Source organism: Aulonocara stuartgranti (genome assembly GCF_965226115.1).
Source record: "Aulonocara stuartgranti genome assembly, chromosome: 9".
NCBI lineage: Eukaryota > Metazoa > Chordata > Actinopteri > Cichliformes > Cichlidae > Aulonocara > Aulonocara stuartgranti.
The window spans coordinates 5,552,673-5,572,324 of NC_138960.1; the positions used below are offsets into that span (position 1 = coordinate 5,552,673).

The window sequence follows — 19,652 nt, forward strand, 5'->3', positions numbered from 1 at the left end:
CTTGCAGACTTTGGCAAAGCGGTGACACATCCAAATAACTTGTACTCTCATACAGTTGTTTGGACTGATGATCTTGGAATCTGGAGTTGCTTAGAAATGGCTCTAAGAGACATTCACAACTTGTGTAAATCTGCAATCCTCGTTCATAGCTCTTCACTGAGCTCCTTGGACTTTTCCGTTGTATTGACAGTGAGTGCTGTCAAACAAATCCTTTTTATGCTGGCAAAGTTGTAGTTAATCATACTAACAAAAAGTTAATAGGCCTTGGCTTTCACAAATATAAAAGACATCATAGAACCTTCAGCACCACCTCTCTACAGTCTGTCAAACTGAAATGTTTCAGATCATCCAAAAATTCTAATATGAGACAAAAATAAACCAAGTAAATACAAAGAATGATGAGTGTGCCCATGTCTCCACCATGTTTGATAGATGTCATGGTATGCTGAAGATCACGAGTTGTGCCTTTCCTCCTCCATGCTGTTTTCTTCCCATCATTCTGGCGCAAGTTAATTTTTTGTAGAACTTTGCAGGCTCTTCCAGTTGCCGAGGGTAACTAGTGGTTTGCCATTCTTGTAACCCTCTCTGTCTCTTGATTGTACACTTTGGACATCAAGTTATTTTTCTTAATCAAGAAAAGAATTCTGGTATCGCCCACATAAGTTTTGTTCTGAGTCTTCCAGGCCTTTTGGTGTTGCTGGATGTAAGTGATACAACAGAAAGAAAGCACTGGCCAGTTTTTGCTTTCTCTCTGATAGGTTTATTTTTATTTTTTCAGCATATTGATGGCCTCGGTGAAAACCTGACACATCCAAGTTGAACATTCAGAGTGCCCTACATATATTTTATTTGTGTGGCTGCCAAGGAATAATAGGCAGAGACCTAATAGACCTGACCATGAAACAGCTTGTACATCAGTTGACCAATTCCTGTTGAGACTCTGAAAATGTGGTTATATATCTCAGAATGGCTGTAATTTCTACTGTGATCCTACCATTACTGTAGGATCTGCTGTACAATATAAAGCGCCTTGAGGCGACTGTTGTTGTGATTGTGACTGTTGTTGTGCTATATAAATAAAATTGAATTGAATTGAATTGAATGCCATGCTTTTGTTAAAAACTGTTAAGAGCTTCAGTACAGAGACAGAATTACAAAAACTGTGTCATCATCTAACTGGCTCATTGTCAGTGTTCAAATGGGACCCACAAGCTGACACATCAGCATATTAACTTAGGGCACACAGACTTACTATAACTAAGAGATAAAGCACAGACTATACACACATAATAATAAGGTGAAGGTAAATTCCATGATTGTTTTTTCGATTGGAAGTGTCAAATTAGAAGAGCAGAGGCAGTGGTGCGTCCCTACAGTGGCACAGGATGACTGGCAGGCTGATTTAACACTGATTTAGTGGCTTGCATTTCAGCTGTTGGTCACAGTTAAAAAACAATCTGCTAAACGATTAACAGAATATTGCTGTGTTAGCAAACACAAGCTGCTCTGCTTCTAGCTGGAAGAAGATCTGTGTTTGACGTCAGTCATCAGACAACATTAAAATACATGACCGTTTTCTGTTATCAGCGCATCATCATTGCATTGTTGTGCAACTGTGTGATCGAGTTGATATTGAGGATATTTTTTGTTTTGGTGTCCACCAAGCTGCAGCATAAGAGAGAGCACTGACCACCATAGTGATCAAAATGTGTATAAAAACGTGAATTCAGTCACTTTATTGTTTTAAACAAGTTTTTGACAGATTTCTATTTTTTATTTTGTTTTTACAAAAGCCGGTCAAATAAAGTTATATTGTATATGAAAATGCACTTTTACATTTTAAAGAGGCCACAAATTTTCAACCACTGTAGGTACTTCGTGTTTTTGTAGCTTTGATTCTGCTAAAAGCTTCTTTCTGTGTATGTCGTTGCAGAACTTGTACCAAAATCGGTTCCTGGGCTTGGCGGCCATGGCATCCCCAACTCGCAGCAGCCAGACCCGCCAGCGCTGTAAGGATGCGGTTCGGCACAGCTATGGCCCTGAGTCCTTTGCTGTCAATGGCCTGAACCAGGATGCTTTTATGTTGGGACTGTCACGCTCCACCAGCGACACTGATCTGGTCTCTCCAGATGCACGTTCCACTCTTACCATCAGCTCTTCCCACTACATCATAGGCCAGTCCGAAGACCTGGTGATCACATGGGACATCAAGGAAGAAGTGGATGCTGGAGACTGGATTGGGATGTATTTAGTTGGTAAGATGTCACGTGCTTTGAGATTTTAGAGTTTTAAATATATTGACTCTGAAAGTAGTGTTAAAAAAATCTTATTTGTTTTTGTACAGTATGCTACTCTGGTTTGCTGTCCTCTGCTGTGATGGTTATCACGTCATGATTTTAGTGCCATTTGTCTTTGTTTAAAAATGGCAGCATAAGTCCCAGAGGTGGAAAATAAATCAAAGATGTGTGTAAATAGAGAGCACAAGTGGTTAGTTAGAAACTGGATATTACAGCATGCACAAACCACTTGTAGTCATTTACCTTACTTACTTTTCTGTATGTATTTATGTTATTGTTTGACTAATGGTAACATGTAGGCTTGCTAATGAAGCTTTAAGACACAAAGCAACAATGTAACTTCAGTGCTCTTCTCTGAAAAAGCTGATAGCTCTGAAGTCTGTGATATAGATTTTCATTCAAGCAGGCATGTCATGCATCAGGTAGTCTGTTCTAGATAGGCAATATCTGCAAACATACAGTCACATTAAAAACAAAGTACACCCAGTTAATTCCAAGGTTTTACATATCAGGCAGGTCTTAAAATGAGGTAAATACAACCCGAGATGAGCAACAGCACATGAGCTGTTATGTTAGAAGAAATAATTGTTGTATTATTATATCATAAATTATTTATTTAATAAACACTAAGCCAAATGCAGAAGCAGTGAGTGAAAAATTATTTACACCCTATGATTCAGTATCTTGTATAACCACCTTTAGTGGGCTGTAACTTAAATAAAGTAACACTTTGGGAAACCTTCTGGTACACAGAAGAGTTCGTGGTGGACATGGTGGTGTTGTTAAAATGACGCAGCAAGACCACGGGAGAGCCGTACGTAAGCGAAGGATCAGAAACCTAAAACTACTTAAGCATTGTTTAAAATCAATAGTGGGCCAACATTTCTCCACAACGATAAAACAGACTGGTACATTCATACATAAAGCGCTTATTTAATTTTCAGATGTGCTAAGGGCCAAATAATCATGTCCTGATATGTAAAACCAGAGTTTACTTTATCTCAAAGCAAAGGATTTCCACTTGTCCAGTTGTATAAGTGAATACCAGTAGTTTCAGCTATCATTTTATTTTGTTGCCAATACATTACAGAAAGAAATTCAGAAGCTTGGACGTGCAGTATGGTTTGAGCTCTCATTCATCTCTCTTTCCAGATGAGACGTTATCGGAGAACTTTCTGGACTACAAGAACCGAGGCATCAATGGATCTCACAAAGGACAAATAGTCTGGAAAATTGATTCTAGCTCCCACTTCAGTGAACGTGAGTAATAAAAAATGTTTTTTTTGTTAATATAGGGAACACTTTGTCTCTAAGAAAATGTGAATGTCTTTCACCAAACAGCTCACAATATAAAGTAAAACAAACGATTCCACGTCACTCACGTTATATTGGATTTTTGGGGGGAATTGTGGACATACGCAGTCAGTCGTGTCAAAAAGGTAAAACTTTAGTGTTAAACTACAGTCAAGATGATATTAGCAGCTGGTGACTTGTGACCCAAATGAAAACAAATATCTCAAACAAGCACGACTCTACCACCTGCTCCATATGACAGGCAAAACATAGATGTGGCTTCCGGTCGAGTGAACGCTGCCGCGCTTGGCTGCCGCTGCTCACCGGTTATTATTATTACTATTACTATTTTTATTATAATTTTTTTTCAGTTGCTGACGACAATGTGAACCAAGTATCTAAGGCGCAACCCTGTTTTGACTTGTTTTCGCAACATTTGCGGGCTCCTATTGCTTGCGCTGCAGCTGTCAGCTGGTTGTTCGGTCCTTCCGTTTGTGTTCAGTGCTCGGCCCTGATTAAGATGCGGCTCCACAGGGTGTTGGTGTGGCTCGTGCTCACCTGGGTTTTTTTATCCATCATTCATCACCCGGCGACAGCTCTTCTCCAGTACTCTGCTACGGATCTTTTGCGGCTCCATTTTTGCCTGGCTGTCTCTCCACCTGTGGCTCTATACTTCTACCCGGACATCGCCTTCCAGCCCCGCCACAGGTATATCCACCGAGGGCTTCGGCGGAAGTTCAATATCAGTGACACTAACTCAATATTGTCCATCTGGTGAAAAACTCGTTGTCCTCCCCGCAAGACTGACCGGGCTGTCGACCACAATGTGCTGGCCCACCTGGCTAGATCGACTAAGCCTCCTGTCCAGCATGGTAACTCCAGCATCAAGTTTGGTCTATTAAACCTCCGCTCTCTCACTGGTAAGGGACATCTCGTCCATGATCTCCTCTGTGATTGTAAGTTGGACTTTCTTTGCTTGACTGAAACATGGCAACAGCCCAATGACTTTGTTTCTCTCAATGACTCCACTCCATCTGAGTTTGTTTACACCTGTCAACCTCGCATCTCGGGGAGGGGCGGAGGTCTCGCGATAATTCACCGGAGGCACTGGAAAGTGCTCCCTGTCTCTGCCCCTCCCTCCCATCCATTTGAATACATTGCACTGCAGCTCCCTGGATCTACCCCCACCATCATATGTACTGTTTATCGGCCACCTAAGCCAAACAAGGAGTTTTTAAATGAATTTTCTGCTCTTCTCACTCATTTCACTGTACTTTCTCCAAATCTGATCATTGCTGGTGACTTCAATATTCATATGGACAATGATAAAATCCCTCTTTCTTTCCAGAGATTTTACCTCCTGCCTGGAAAGTTTTGGGCTTCTACAGTACATAAAATTTCCTACCCATTCTAATGGTCATATCCTGGATTTGGTCTGTTGTTCTGGCATTACCCCCACCCATTGTAAAGCCACATTGTTTCCCCAGTCTGATCATATGTTTATTTCTTTTGATGCAAACATAAGCGCTTCCAAAACCTGTATCTCTCGTAATATCACTTTTAGGAAGATTAGTAACATTAACCCAGCTGTTTTTTCATCTGCCGTCCATGACCTTCCATCTATCCACTGCTCCTCAACCCCTCATGAACTCGTTTGCCATTATAATGTCAACCTTCATAACCTTCTTAACATATTTGCTCCCCTTAAACATCGAACTGTCTCATTGCGTCACCTTAAAGCTAAAGGACGCCAACTCGAACGTCTATTCTCCTGGCTCAGCTTCGGCGCCTAACAAGCTCATCACTGGACCCACTTCAGTTTGCCTACCAGCCTGGCATTGGAGCGGATGATGCCGTCATTCACCTCCTACATCGTTCCCTCGCTCACCTGGAGACCGCTGGAAGCACTGTGAGAATCATGTTCTTTGATTTCTCCAGTGCCTTCAACACCATTCTTCCCTCGGTTCTGAAGGACAAGCTGGAGAACTCTGGAGTGGACCATCACCTCACTACCTGGATTTTGGACTACCTCACCGACCGACCACAGTATGTGAGGACTCAGGGCTGTGTGTCGGACAGGGTCGTCTGCAGTACGGGGGCCCCACAGGGAACGGTTCTGGCTCCGTTCCTCTTCACCATCTACACTGCAGACTTCTCCCACAATTCCACCCAGTGCTTCCTGCAGAAGTTCTCTGATGACTCTGCAATAGTCGGCCTCATCACTGATGGGGACGACAAGGAGTACAGAGGACTGACTCAAGACTTTGTGGACTGGTGCCAGCTGAACTACCTCCAGATCAACGCCAGTAAAACCAAGGAGCTGGTGGTAGACTTCCGCAGGCACAAGCATTCTCCACTGCAACCACTGAACATCCAGGGTATGGACATTGAGGCTGTGGACAGCTACAGGTACCTTGGTGTTCATCTGAACAACAGACTGGACTGGACTCATAACTCAGACGCCCTCTACAGGAAAGGGCAGAGCAGGCTGTACCTGCTGCAGAGACTCAGGTCGTTTGGGGTGGAGGGCCCACTCCTGAAGACCTTCTATGACTCTGTGGTGGCTTCTGCTATCTTTTATGGTGTGGTCTGCTGGGGCGGCAGCATCTCTGCTGGGGACAGGAAGAGACTGAACAGGGTGATCCGAAGGGCCAGCTCTGTTCTAGGATGCCCTCTGGACCCAGTGGAGGTGGTGAGTGACAGGAGAACGGCGGCTAAGCTGTCATCCCTGTTGGACAACGTCTCCCACCCCATGCAGCAGACTGTGACAGCACTGAGCAGCTCCTTCAGTGGGAGACTGTGGCACCCACGGTGTGGGACGGAGAGATTTCGCAGGTCTTTCCTCCCCACTGCTGTCAGACTCCACAACAAAGACTTTAACTGAACAAACACACACATCCACACATGTGCAATAATACTAAGTGCAATAATCCTTTCTGTCATCGTTGTATTTTTACTCAGTTGTATATAGCATTCGTATTCTATTTTTATCTTATTGTATATTTTTATTCTATTTTATTCTACTGTATATAGTATATTATTTTATTCTATTCTGTACAGCTGTGTACTGTATTTATTCTTATTGTATTCTAATTTTTGCGTCATAACTTTTGCACTGTCCACTTCCTGCTGTGACAAAACAAATTTCCCACGTGTGGGACTAATAAAGGTTATCTTATCTTATCTTATCTTATTCAAGAAAACCGGACTTACTGTACATAAAGAAATGCACAATGATCATGTTCTGTTCTATAAGGACTGCATTGCCTCAGCCAAATCTGCTTACTACTCTGGTTTAATTAGTTCTAATGAAGGTAACTCCAGGTCCCTCTATTCATTGTTCAGTAAAATTACAAAACCTCCAGACACATTCCCCTCCCACATGTATTCTGTTGATTTTTGCAACTCTCTTATCTCTTTTTTCACTTGTAAAATCTCAGATATTCACTGTCAACTTAACTCTTTAGGAGCTCCTGACTCTGAAGTAGACTTCCCGGTTCCCCCACTGTCTTCCTGTCAGTTATTTTCAAGCTTTACTGTTCCCTCCATAACTGATGTGTCTAATCTCATTAAAAAATCTAAGTCATCCACCTGTCAACTTGACCCTCTCCCTACTGTGTTAGTTAAAGCCTGTCTTCCCTCTTTAGCACCTCTCATAACCAGTATTATTCATTCCTCCCTGAACACTGGGATTGTTCCTGAAGCACTGAAAAAGGCTTCTGTTATCCCAACTCTCATAAAGCCTGGTGCAGACCCCAATAACTTTGATAATCTTTGCCCTATATCAAATCTCCCCTTTATTTCAAAAATTCTTGAAAAAGTTGTCGCCACCCAGCTTCATTTACATCTCAATGACCATAATCTCTATGAACCATTTCAATCTGGTTTCCGCCCCAATCATAGCACAGAAACTGCTCTGTCAAGGATTACCAATGACCTTCTGATGGCAGCTGATTCTGGTCTCCTATCCATCCTCATCCTTCTTGATCTTAGTGCGGCGTTTGATACCATTTCTCACAATATTCTCCTGAACCGGTGAGCTTCCATTGGTATTAGTCACACCCTGCTTACCTGGTTTACCTCCTATCTCTCAGACCGCACTCAGTTTATCCAATTTAAATCCCATTCTTCAACTCTCTATCCTGTTTCTGCTGGTGTGCCCCAGGGTTCAGTATTAGGGCCTCTTTTATTTATTATTTATATGCTCCCTCTTGGTATATATATATTCCGAAAATACAATATAAATTTTCACTGTTATGCCGATGACACCCAGCTCTACCTTTCTAAACCCAATTCATCCCTCCCACCTACCTCCCTCTCAAACTGTCTTATTGAGATTAGACCCTGGTTCTCCTCCAATTTTCTCAAACTCAACAGTAATAAAACTGAAGTTTTACTTGTTGGTACACCATCTATCTTAACCAAATCCCACAGCTTTTCCATTAACATTGAAAGTTCTCCCACCCTTCCCTCCCCTCAGGTTAAGAGTTTGGGTGTCATAGTTGATAATACTCTTTCATTCCAGTCTCACATTAATTACATAACCCGGTCTGCTTACTTCCATTTACATAATATTAACCGACTCCGTCCCTTCCTTACTCCCCATGCTGCTGCCATCCTTGTCCATAGTCTTATTACGTCCCGTATTGATTACTGTAATTCCCTCCTATTTGGTCTCCCTGAAAGGTCCCTTCATAAACTCCAACTTCTTCAAAATTCTGCAGCTCGGGTCATAACTTGCACTCCGTTAAGAGCTCATATTACCCCAGTTCTTCAGCAGCTTCACTGGTTTCCCGTAGAAGCCAGGATAAATTTTAAAATCTTACTTCTTACATACAAGTGTGTCCATAAATCTGCTCCTTCATATTTGTGTGAGCTGCTCCATATCACCACTGTTTCCCGCCCTCTCAGATCATCATCTGCTATTCATCTTACTGTTCTGTCCTCACACCTTATTACTATGGGGAACAGAGCTTTCAGTCGCTCTGCTCCTCGGCTCTGGAACTCTCTTCCTCCTGCACTAAGAAATATTGACTCCCTCTCCGTATTTAAGACACAGCTCAAAACACATCTGTTTAAACTGGCTTATTTGCTTTAATGCTGAATTTATCTGTTGTCAAGCTCTGTTTTGTAATTTTAACTTATTTTATGTATTTTATGACTACTGTTCCTTTTATTGATTTTGTTTTTGTAAGGTGACCTTGGGTTTCTGAAAGGCGCCCTCAAATAAAATGCATTATTATTATTATTAGAGGAAACAGTGGATGGAAAGTAGTGATGTGTTTACAAGGTGGTAAAGGAGGCCTTTAAGCAATTTGGATCAGCTGAAGGACCTTTCAAGGGGTTGTTAGGATAACCTGATGATAATGAGTTGGAGTAGTCAAGCCTAGAAGTAATAAGTGCATGAACTAGTTTTTCTCCATCATTCTGAGACAGAATGTTTCTAATTTTAGAGCTATTGTGCCAATGCAAGAAAGCAGTCCCATATATTTGTTTAATATGTGCACTGAAGGACATAGCCTGGTCAAAAATGGCTCCAAGATTTCTCACTGTGTTACTGGAGGCCAAGGTAATGCCACCCAGAGTAAGCATCTGGTTCGATACCATATTTCTGAGAATTTAAGGGCCAAGTAGAGTTTTATCTGAATTTAGAAGGAGAAAATGGGAGGTCAGGCCTTTACGTCTTAAAGACATTTCTGCAGTTTAACTAATTGGTGTGTCTCCTATTTGTGCATTAATGTGAACACTGAAGAACATGTCCTAGTCAACAATGATTTCAGGAGCCCTCACAGTGTCACTGAAGTCATCGGCCTTTAACCTTTTAAGACATTTCTGCTGTTAAACTGCAGGAATGTTTTAATATGTGTCGTGTTGAGGGAGAGCACACATTTTCATTGCTATGCAGATAATACGTAACTCTAAGGGAAGCCTGAAAAACAGTGTGTAATCTAAATAGAAGTGGTCCTAGCATGGAAGCTTGTGGAGCTCCATAATTAACCTTAGTGAGTTAGGAAGACCATTTACATGGACAAATTAGAGTCTAGATATATATAATTCAAACCACGCAGAGTGGCACCATTATTACCAACAGATTGCTTTGATTTGGCAATAGTAACTTCTACAACTGTGCCATCAGCAGCGTTCTGACGTATGGATTTCTAGTGTGGTTCCCCAGCTGCACCAAGGCCGATCAGCAAGCACTCCAGCGGGTGGTGAAAGAAGCTGGCAGAATTATTGGAACAAGTCTGCCAGAGATCAGTAATATCTTCCCCACTCGCTGTCTGAGGAGGGTGCACAGTATCCTGCGGGACCAACATCACCCTGCGCGCCACCTTTTCCATCTGCTGCCCTCAGGGAGAAGGTACAGGTCTATACAGGCCAGAACATCCAGACTGGCCAACAGCCTGTATCCACAGGCTGTGAGGCTCCTGAACTCTCTGCCCCCCTCTCACGGACAATAACCATATCCAACTTCTTAATAGCAATGAACTGGTCTGCATTAGTGCATCATATCTTTATTCTCTTCCCCCTCCTGCCCCCCCCTCTTTCTTAAATAGATAACTATCATATCTGATATCATATCTCACAGTACAATAATATTGAATGGGTTGCATTGTTGTATTTTGTCATGTTTCTCAGGTCTTTGTCTGAATTTCTACGAACATTATTGCTAAGGATTGTCTTATTGCATTGGAGTCACACTGGGTTAAATATGTACACTTGGGTTTTAAGGGGTATTTATTATTTTCTTCTTTTTTTTGGGTTGTATGGAAGCCCCAAACGCAATTTCATTGTTCTTGACAATGACAATAAATAAATAAATACAATAAAATACAAATACAAATAGTAAAATCATTTAGTTTGTTGGTTTGTTTGCTAATTTATTTCACTCATCTAAGGATACAGAAGTTCATTTAGCCTGTTGATGATATTTAGTAATATCATGTTTGTTTGCTGTACTGAAATCCAAATCCAGGGTCTTTAAAATCTTTTGTTTCCTACCCCTGGCAGGCTTGTTCTTTACCGTGTGGCTTTCTTTGAATTCCTTTTTTACTTCACACTCCAGTCCTTGACACTTGGAAATCTGTGATAACTTTGTATATTCATCCCCTGCTTTCTGAGGATGAAAAATTATTTTGTTTCTGACATGGTGCGTTCTCAAGTGACAGCTATACTGTGTGTGAATTGGAAGTTAACTGCCAGTTTTAACTTGACTTTACAAGCTTGAGCTATGGCTCAACCAGAGCCGCTACCAGCCTCGAACCACGTCAGTATGTTTGCCTGCCAGCTGCAGTCACCAATAAAATGTTGTGTGTGTGTTTTCTTTCTGCATTCATAAATATCATTATCACAAATGTCTTTGAAATATCGTGATATAATTTTGAGCCTGTTTGCACATCCATAGTTTCAGCATAAATGCTGAGTAATGTGGTGATAATACCTCACAGCACAGTATACCTGAAAATCAGTGGCAGTATCACTGTACTGTAGTTTATGTCAGTTTGGACCAATACTGTTTTAAATGGCTTTATATTCTTATCTCCATATATCATTTTCTATTAGATTGAATTTGTGCCTGAGCTGTTTTTGGAAATAATAAGAACAGTTAATAATATATTTATATGATGTAGGTGCTGAAGAGCTTTTTATTTTTTATTTTTTGAGAAGTCGAAGCTTAAATATAACATCTGGTATCTAGCTGAGGAGAATAACTGGTCCCTAATTTTATAGCTCAGAGAAACCCAATGTTGCTACCACTCCACCTTATGATAATGAAATGTAGTTAATTACAAAGGAAACACAAACAAAATAGGAGCACTGGTTATTGTTGTCACGATACTCGAGTTTTAAAGTAAATACAGATACAAAGGAAGACACTAAATACTCGATACCATTTTCAGTACCATGGGGAAGATTTTGACCCCATTCTGCAACAGCACAAGTAACAAGTCATATCTTGATATGTTAACTAACTAATAAATACAAAATAAGTATTTAACATTAAATTATTATCATTATTCATTTTAGAAAATGGTTTAGGTCATTTGATTACAGATTGTGAAGTTAAAATATATTCAAGAAACTACTAATAAGCCTAGTTATTGTGCTGCTCTACCCTAACACATCTAAATAATCTAATGTAGAAGAAGAGCATTATGGGACAGTGTGGTATTAGTTATGCTAACAAAAAGATGCACTCACCGGTCGCTGCCTGCATTTTAAAGCTGACCTCACTGTTGGCTCTAACAGAAAAGTTAACGTTTATGATCGTAGCAGGAATGACCCGCACTCGGCAGTGTGAGGCGAGTCTTTATTTACAGTGTGCTTTTCAGTACTGTTGTGCTTTCACCGGCAGCTTTTCAGCTCCTCAGTGCTTGGCAGCTCCTTCCTCTCACTACTACCACCTCGCTTCTTCTCTGGCCCCGGCACATTAGTGATGCTTTCCAATCGTGATGACCAGCCTCCCCTGAAACCACACCCTAAACCCTCTCCTCCACCCCCTCCCCTGCAGCTGAGCCACCAACCACTTCCCACCACAATCATCCTGTGCACATCTAACTGTAGCCTCTCATCCATCTCTCATCCATCATTCACCCTGCTCCGTCCGTCTCCAAATGCTTACATCCTCAGCTCTGCTCGCCAGTACTGAATTTTGCCTGTCCCACTCTGGATTTAACTCTTTACTTGCTCAGTTTAGTTCTCCACACTCAGTTCACCTGCTGTGCTGTACAGTCTGCAACCAGCCTGGTTCTCCATGGGTCCATAATCCACTCCATCCAAAACCCATTCATCCAGGGATAATGATTCATCTAACCACAGTCTGCTAGCCTCTACCTTAATGAAAACAGATGGCTAATATCGGGTAGTTCCTAATAGTTGAATGGCTAATGTTAATGCGTTTGCTGGCCAGGTTAACATTTATAATAACTGTTTAATACGTCATTGTTTTTGAAAGGAGAGATTTACCGACCTCTGAAATTCCTCCTAAAGTGTAGCTCAGTGTAGCACATTAACGTTGCTGTTTTCAACTGTCAGCTGGAGAAGACAAAGATAGTGCAGTTGGTATTGAAATGGTATTGATACTATTGTAAATGAGTTTCTATATATAATTCAGAATAGATTTTTAGTATTGAATAATATCATGTTGTTCTTGTTTATTTGTTTTTTTCGTTTGACAATCTTAGCACCGGCTAAAACAAACAAACGAGGAAGAAGGCCATGAACCAACCTGGCCCATTCGATTGGACTGCATTGTGATTGTGTTTTTAAAATAATGTGGAGATATCGGATTGAGGTCTTTTGAAATATAAAGTCTAAATGAACAAAGGACAGAGTGCACTGAGCCTGTGAGGCACTTAGTACTGTAATGGTATTACAGAGACACCAGCCACAAGTCCCATCATCAGAGTGAGGGAGAGATGGAGACAGAGCGAGCATGACAGCGAGAGAGCAAACGCAGGCAGACATTCATAAATGGCGTACAGTGACTCTGTTTAGGAATGTGGGAATTGTGCGTAGGAGTAAGAGAGATACAAATAACACAGAATACCCATATCACCATGAAGTCATGTAGGTGTTTCCACTCCCACTAACCTCTATTACACAGGAAGTAGAAGTCAATTTTTCCTGTGACTTCACCTTCATATGACTGAAGATGCTACGTTAATCTCTGAGACATCTGTTCAACTTACTCTGAAATGTATTCTCGTCAGCATGGAGAAGCCTCCAAAACAGCTAACTGAATACAAACTACATAGTTTACATGTAGGTAGGTAGATAGATAGATAGATAGATAGATAGATAGATAGATAGATAGATAGATAGATAGATAGATAGATAGATAGATAGATAGATAGATAGATAGATAGATAGATAGAGTGCGACTGGTACTAACACATTTCTTTGTATGCCAGGGTTTTAACTCCTACAGCATTAGCCAAGCTTTTGCCCCTTAAGCTACAGCCAACATGTTAGCTGATATAACCAGTAGTTTATCTTCCTGTTAGCCATTTTTCATATAAATATATATGAAAAATGGCATATAAAAACATATAAAAACTGCTTAGTTTAGACATAAAAAACCCAAGACAAAACAAACGAATGTTTTGATTTAATATTAGGGCTGTACTCAGACATTTAATTACTGTGGTGTTCAGTGTTGCCAGCTTTTAGAGTTTAGCCTTTTCATATCAGTGTAGTGGATGGCGATGGAGAAAGTCTGTAGACAGTATCTTTACACTTTGCAACAAAGTGCTGCTTTCCTAACATAGGAAAAGCCCCCCGCTCTCTCTGTTGTGTTCATGTGCAGCAAGGCTTATCAGAGTGACAGAGAACAGCTGTGCACAGTTTGACTGAACAGTAAGAGACCTTTTGTTGCTTTTAACTTTTTCCCAGAGTTATCATTTTACACATAAATATAAACAGAATCACAGCACAGCTATAACTGCTGTGTACAGTTATTTTGTTTTTGCTAATAACGCCAGCTTTTCAAGTAAGAAAGTACAGTTAGGAAGTCAGAGTATCTGCCCTGCTTGCTGTTGATCAGAGACCCATGTATATTAAATGCTTCTTTTTCTCCTTTGAGCGCTCTGCAGAGCGTCTGCTAAATGCAAACAGCTTTGAGTTGCTGCTTACTCTTTTAGGTATTTTCTAATCTGGCATTCTTGCTCTTGAGTGTAACCTTGTTCTAAACGCTCGACTAACCCTTATCGAGGTAAAAGACAAGGCTCATTCTTTCGAGGATGCCAGTGTTCACAGAATACAGACGGTTTGCAAGAGGAGCGAAAGAGGCCATCTTTTACTCTTGCTGTGAATGTGGGTCAGTGACCACCTCCTAAGGGACAACCCACACTACGGTTTACATACCTGGGACTCTTTTGGTTTTAGACCTGAAGAAGCTGCTTGGATGAAAGTTGAAATGTCTTTAGAAAACACACAGAAGTGCATTCACCTTCTTTTCAAGCGCTTAAGACTACCATGACTTGGATTACTGAGAACCTACACAAAACGACCTCTTTGAGAGTGTTTTTCACTTGGATGGATGTTGTGAAGTGTTTTTCTTAAGCAAGGATGCAATCATCAATTTGTCTTCGGTTTTTCATTGTTTTCTGTATGTACGCAGTTATTTGTTATGGTAAAAGGACTGATATGTTCCTACTCTGAGCACTCAGAGTACTTTTTACTATAAGCCTCATTCACCCAGTCACACAGTGTGTTCAGTATGTTGCCCGAGGATAATTTGACATGCATACTAGAGGAGGTGGGGGGGGGCACCGACCTTCGATTGGTAGACGACGTGTTCCGCCTCTTAAGTAGAGTTGGATGTCTCGAGACTACTTTTACATGGTCTTGGTCTTCTCTTGGTCTCGACGGACTTTGGTCTTGGTCTTGTCTTGGTCTCGCTGTTTCGGTCTTGCTGTCTCAGATCGACATAGTGGTCGGGAGATTTGAAGTCAACAGTATCCATGACACACAATGTAACGTTCGATAATGTGTCATGCGCAAAAGCATCAGCTCTAAGAGCCGTGCTTAGAGAGTGCTTTGTAGTGAATCAGAAGAGTCGACTCCCATTGAGCGAGAGCCGGCTCCTCACTTAATTTCCTTTTGCTGCTCAGCTCTCACACAGTGGCTCAGCTATGCTCCAATTCTCCATATTGTGTCCAATCACATGCGAGGATATAGGATAATATCATTATGTGAAAAACAGAGAGGGTGAGAGACACAACAGTCAAGTGGAGCGTGCGTCTGTCCTCTCAGTGAGTGAGTGAGTGAGACAGTAGACAGCGGTGAGGAGGGCTGTGCGAGTGCGTCGCAAAAACACATAAATATGCCTGACACCCGTAAACGAAGCAGCATCTGGCTGCAGTTTAAAGACTTTTTTGTCTTTGTCTTGGTCTTGGTCTTGGTCTTTGTCTTGGTCTTTGTCTTGGTCTCGTCTCGACTTTGTCTTGGTCTTAACTCGGTCTTTCTTGGTCTTGGTTTTGTCCTGGTCTCGATACCCTCTGGTCTTGGTATTGTCTTGGTCTTGGCGGTCTTGACTACTAGTCTACTCTTACGCCACAGATATTTGTCTTGAGGCCACTGTTGTTGGGATTTTGATGTGATACAAGTAAAAGTGATTTGAATTGAATAGCATTTTTACCAGAGGGGTGTAATTAGGGTTAACAAGCTGTGACAGTCTGGGAGAAATATTGATACCTAAAGGTCTGTGAAGGTTCTCAGTCATCCAGGTCATCGTAGTCTAAGGAGCTTGGAAAGAAAAGCGTCTGGACTTCTTTGAGTTGCTTGAAGACGTTTCACCTCTCATCCGAGAAGCTTCTTCAGTTCTAAGGGGCAAATGGTGGAGAGTCCCAGATTTGGTTTCCCCCCAAAGAGGGACAAAGGACCCCCTGATGATCCTCTACCTAATCACATGAGCCAAGGTGTGAAAGCGGGTGTGGGTCCCAATCAGCCAGGGTTTCGGGTGAGCTCATTGTGAAACCTGGCCCCACCCTATCATGTGATTTCCTGAGGTCAGATGGCCCAGGATGTGAGTGGGCGTTAAGGTGTCTGGGAAGGGATCTCAAAACTGGATTATAGATGGCAGAGAGTTGGTGTCGTCAACCACCGCCTCTGTTCAAAGATGGTCGCTCACAGTGGACATAGATGGCTTCTTTCACTCCTCTTTCAAACCATCTGTCCTCTCTGTCCAAAATGTGAACATTGGCATCCTCGAAAGAGTGTCCTTTATCCTTAAGATGAAGATGGATGCTGAGTCTTGTCCTGTGGAGGTGGCTCTTCTATGTTGTGCCATGCGCTTGTGAAGTGGCTGTTTGGTCTCTCAGCATACACCACAGTTAAGTTAAGTTTAGGAGTTTTGTCTTTCGGGTGAACCAGTTTCTGTCTGAGTGTGTTGCTGGATGATACCTAAATATTTAATTTTGACAGTGTGAAGTGGGATGAAATAATGATCTCAGACATCTTCAGAATGAATAACATTATTCTAATTGTTCCAGTGTGTTCATTAGTTCATTCATTACCTGAATGTTTTTTTCAACATTTCAGCTTTCATAGAACTACCATGCTTTAACTAGCCATTAACATAGGTACTACAGTATAGAAAGATGGGCTGAAAGTAAGACATTGCAGTCATTTGTAAGTTTTTCCCAGTTTCAGAATTGTCAGAATGCATGTTTCAGGTGACAAGAACCCAAGTTACTTGGGGTTCAATCAAAGATGGATTTCTGATTGGCCTAACATCAATAGAAGTCATCAGTAAAACTGTCTCTAATGTCAGGAGTGTCATGGTGAGGAACGCTGGTGTATTTATGAAACGGACCCAAAAGCAGACACAGGAGAAATGAACTAAGGTTTAATAAAAAGTGAGCCTTTATTGTGGCTGATAACATAAAGAGGCAACAAGGCCAAACAAGGGAAAACCTAAACTGAAACCTCCACTGGAATAAACTAAGATTAACAATGAAAACTGTGACAACAAAATGAGCAAGAACCTAGATGTGAAACATGAACATGGAACGGTTTGGGATAAGGGGGGTTGTACTGCACTGGGTGAAAAATGATTTAAGTGACAGGAAGCAATTTGTGAAGCTGGGTGTCCATTCCTCATCATGCTTAGACATTGCTTGTGGTGTTCCACAAGGCTCTGTACTGGGTCCAAAATGATTTATTATTTATATAAATGATATTTGTAAGGCATCTGATATATTAAAATTAGTATTATGTGCAGATGAAATAAAACAATTTTGTTCTGGGGGGAATCTAAAGGAGCTGCTGGATACAATTACTTCAGAAATGAAAAAATGGTTTAACAGGAACAAACTATCGCTAAATCTAAGTAAAACTAAAATAATCTTTTTTGGGAATTCCCTTAGAAGTGCACAGGTGCAGATTCATATAGATCATGTGGAAATTGAAAGAGTACTTGAACATACGTTTCTTGGTGTGATTATAGATGATAAATTAAACTCGAAGTCTCATATAAATCGTATACATAACAAAATTTCAAGAAGTGTTTCAATCTTGAGTAAAGTAACACACATTCTGGACCACAAATCACTCCACAGTCTCTATTGTTCGCTGATTGCACCGTATTTGCATTAGTGTGCAGAGGTTTGGGGCAATACTTACAAATGTTTGCTAACATCAATGTTTATATTACAAAAAAGGGCCATAAGGATAATCCATAAAACTGGTTACAGAGATCATACAAATCCACTACAATTTGAGGGAGGAATTAAATTTAAAACATCCTCGTATCCGTACAACATTAAAAAGTTTTTGCATCTCTGTGTGTGGAGTGAAGCTGACTAAGTAAACATATGAAGCAATGTCCAAGCATGGCGCAGTTTAAAAAGCCGTTTAAGGATTTGGGTTTTGCAGGGCACAGAAACGAGGTAGAGATTTGATAGGGTGTCCTTGTCCAATACTTTCATGTGTGTGCAGGTGCACGGGCATGTTGGTATGGGTATATATATCTGTAGGTTGTGTATCCTTTGAGGTGTTACTGGGGTTATTGAAAATATGTATATATGTGTATTTGTATATATGTATGTATGGATAGATAGAAAGATATATGTATAAAATAAATAAATAAAAATACACGTAACATATAACGTAATTGCAAGGAGGTATTTCTGTAGTCTATTGATTACTAGATAGTGGAAAAGGGGTGGGATTAAATAAGCTTATGCTTCTTCCTGCTCCTTTTTGAACATGAAACTTATATATAGCTCATCGTGGACTACAGGAGGAATGCTGACCCACATCCACCCATCCACATTAAGGGGACGGCTGTGGAGCGTGTGAGCAGCTTCAAGTTCCTGGGAGTCCACATCTCCGAGGATCTCACCTGGACGACCAAATGCTCCAAGCTGGTCAAGAAGGCTCACCAGCGCCTCTTCTTCTTGAGGACTCTGAGGAAGAACCACCTGTCCTCAGACATCCTGGTGAACTTCTATCGTTGCACCATCGAGAGCATCCTGACCAACTGTATAACAGTCTGGTACGGGAACTGCTCTGCCTCGGACCGGAAGGCGTTGCAGAGGGTCGTGAAAACTGCCCAGCACATCGCCGGAGCACCACTTCCTGCCATAAAAGACATCTACAGGAAGCGGTGTCTGAAAAGGGCTGGGAAAATCATCAAAGACCCCAGTCACCCATCACATGGACTCTTCACCCTCCTGCCCTCTGGGAGGCATCACAGGAGCCTCCGGACTAAGACCACCAGGTACCGGAACAGCTTCTTCCCCAGAGCTGTCAGACTCCCGAACTCTGCCTCCTGACATCTGACCCACGTTAAACTCATGGACTGAACATACACACACCCACAATGGACAACTGTACCCTCAAACACACAATAATAACATGGACTGAACCACCACTCACAACCACCAGCACTTTATATAGCCTCTGTAGAAATTATCCACATATCTCACTTATCTTAACTGCACTACTGTATAGCTCTGTGTAAATAATCATTCTGTACATTCGATAATCTTTAATCCTACAACTGTTTGCAACTTGCATAGTTCCCATTTCTGTATAGCTGTATATCTCAGATTCTGTAAAGTTATTTATTTCATATTCTGTATAGTTTTTCATATTTATATCCTGTCCATATCCTGTACATAGCTTGTACTCACTACAGCCTGTACATACTTATAGTTATAGAATATTCACAACATACTTCATACCGTGTACATTATAACATACCATAATAGACCCATTTCTGTAATATACTCACATATCTATATTATTGCTAATATATATTGTAATATATCTATATCACTAAAGCACTTCTGGATGGATGCAAACTGCATTTTGTTGCCCTGTACCTGTGCATGTGCAATGACAATAAAGTTGAATTCTATTCTATTCTATTCTATTTGTAGTTGTGTTTGCTCGTTTTCCTTTTGCTTTGCTTTGTTTGTTTGTCTCTTTTTAATTCTATGTTGTTGTACTTTTTCAACATGTTCAAAATAAAGATTCAATCAATCAATCAACATGAGCATGAGCAGTAGCAAAAAACCTGACGAGACTTGACATGACAACAATAGAGGACCC

At 41.1% G+C, this 19,652-nt stretch overlaps 1 protein-coding gene across 6 annotated transcripts in view; it reads left to right on the forward strand.

The window, feature by feature from the left end:
* The window catches only part of hecw1a (HECT, C2 and WW domain containing E3 ubiquitin protein ligase 1a), a 99,538-nt gene that overhangs the window by 12,150 nt on the left and 67,736 nt on the right, over positions 1-19,652 (forward strand). For all 6 annotated transcript variants that reach the window (XM_082547593.1, XM_082547589.1, XM_082547588.1 and 3 more), the window contains 2 exons: positions 1,934-2,255; positions 3,450-3,557. In XM_082547593.1, the coding sequence (XP_082403719.1) occupies positions 1,934-2,255; positions 3,450-3,557 (430 nt within the window). The remainder of the gene's footprint in view (positions 1-1,933; positions 2,256-3,449; positions 3,558-19,652) is intronic.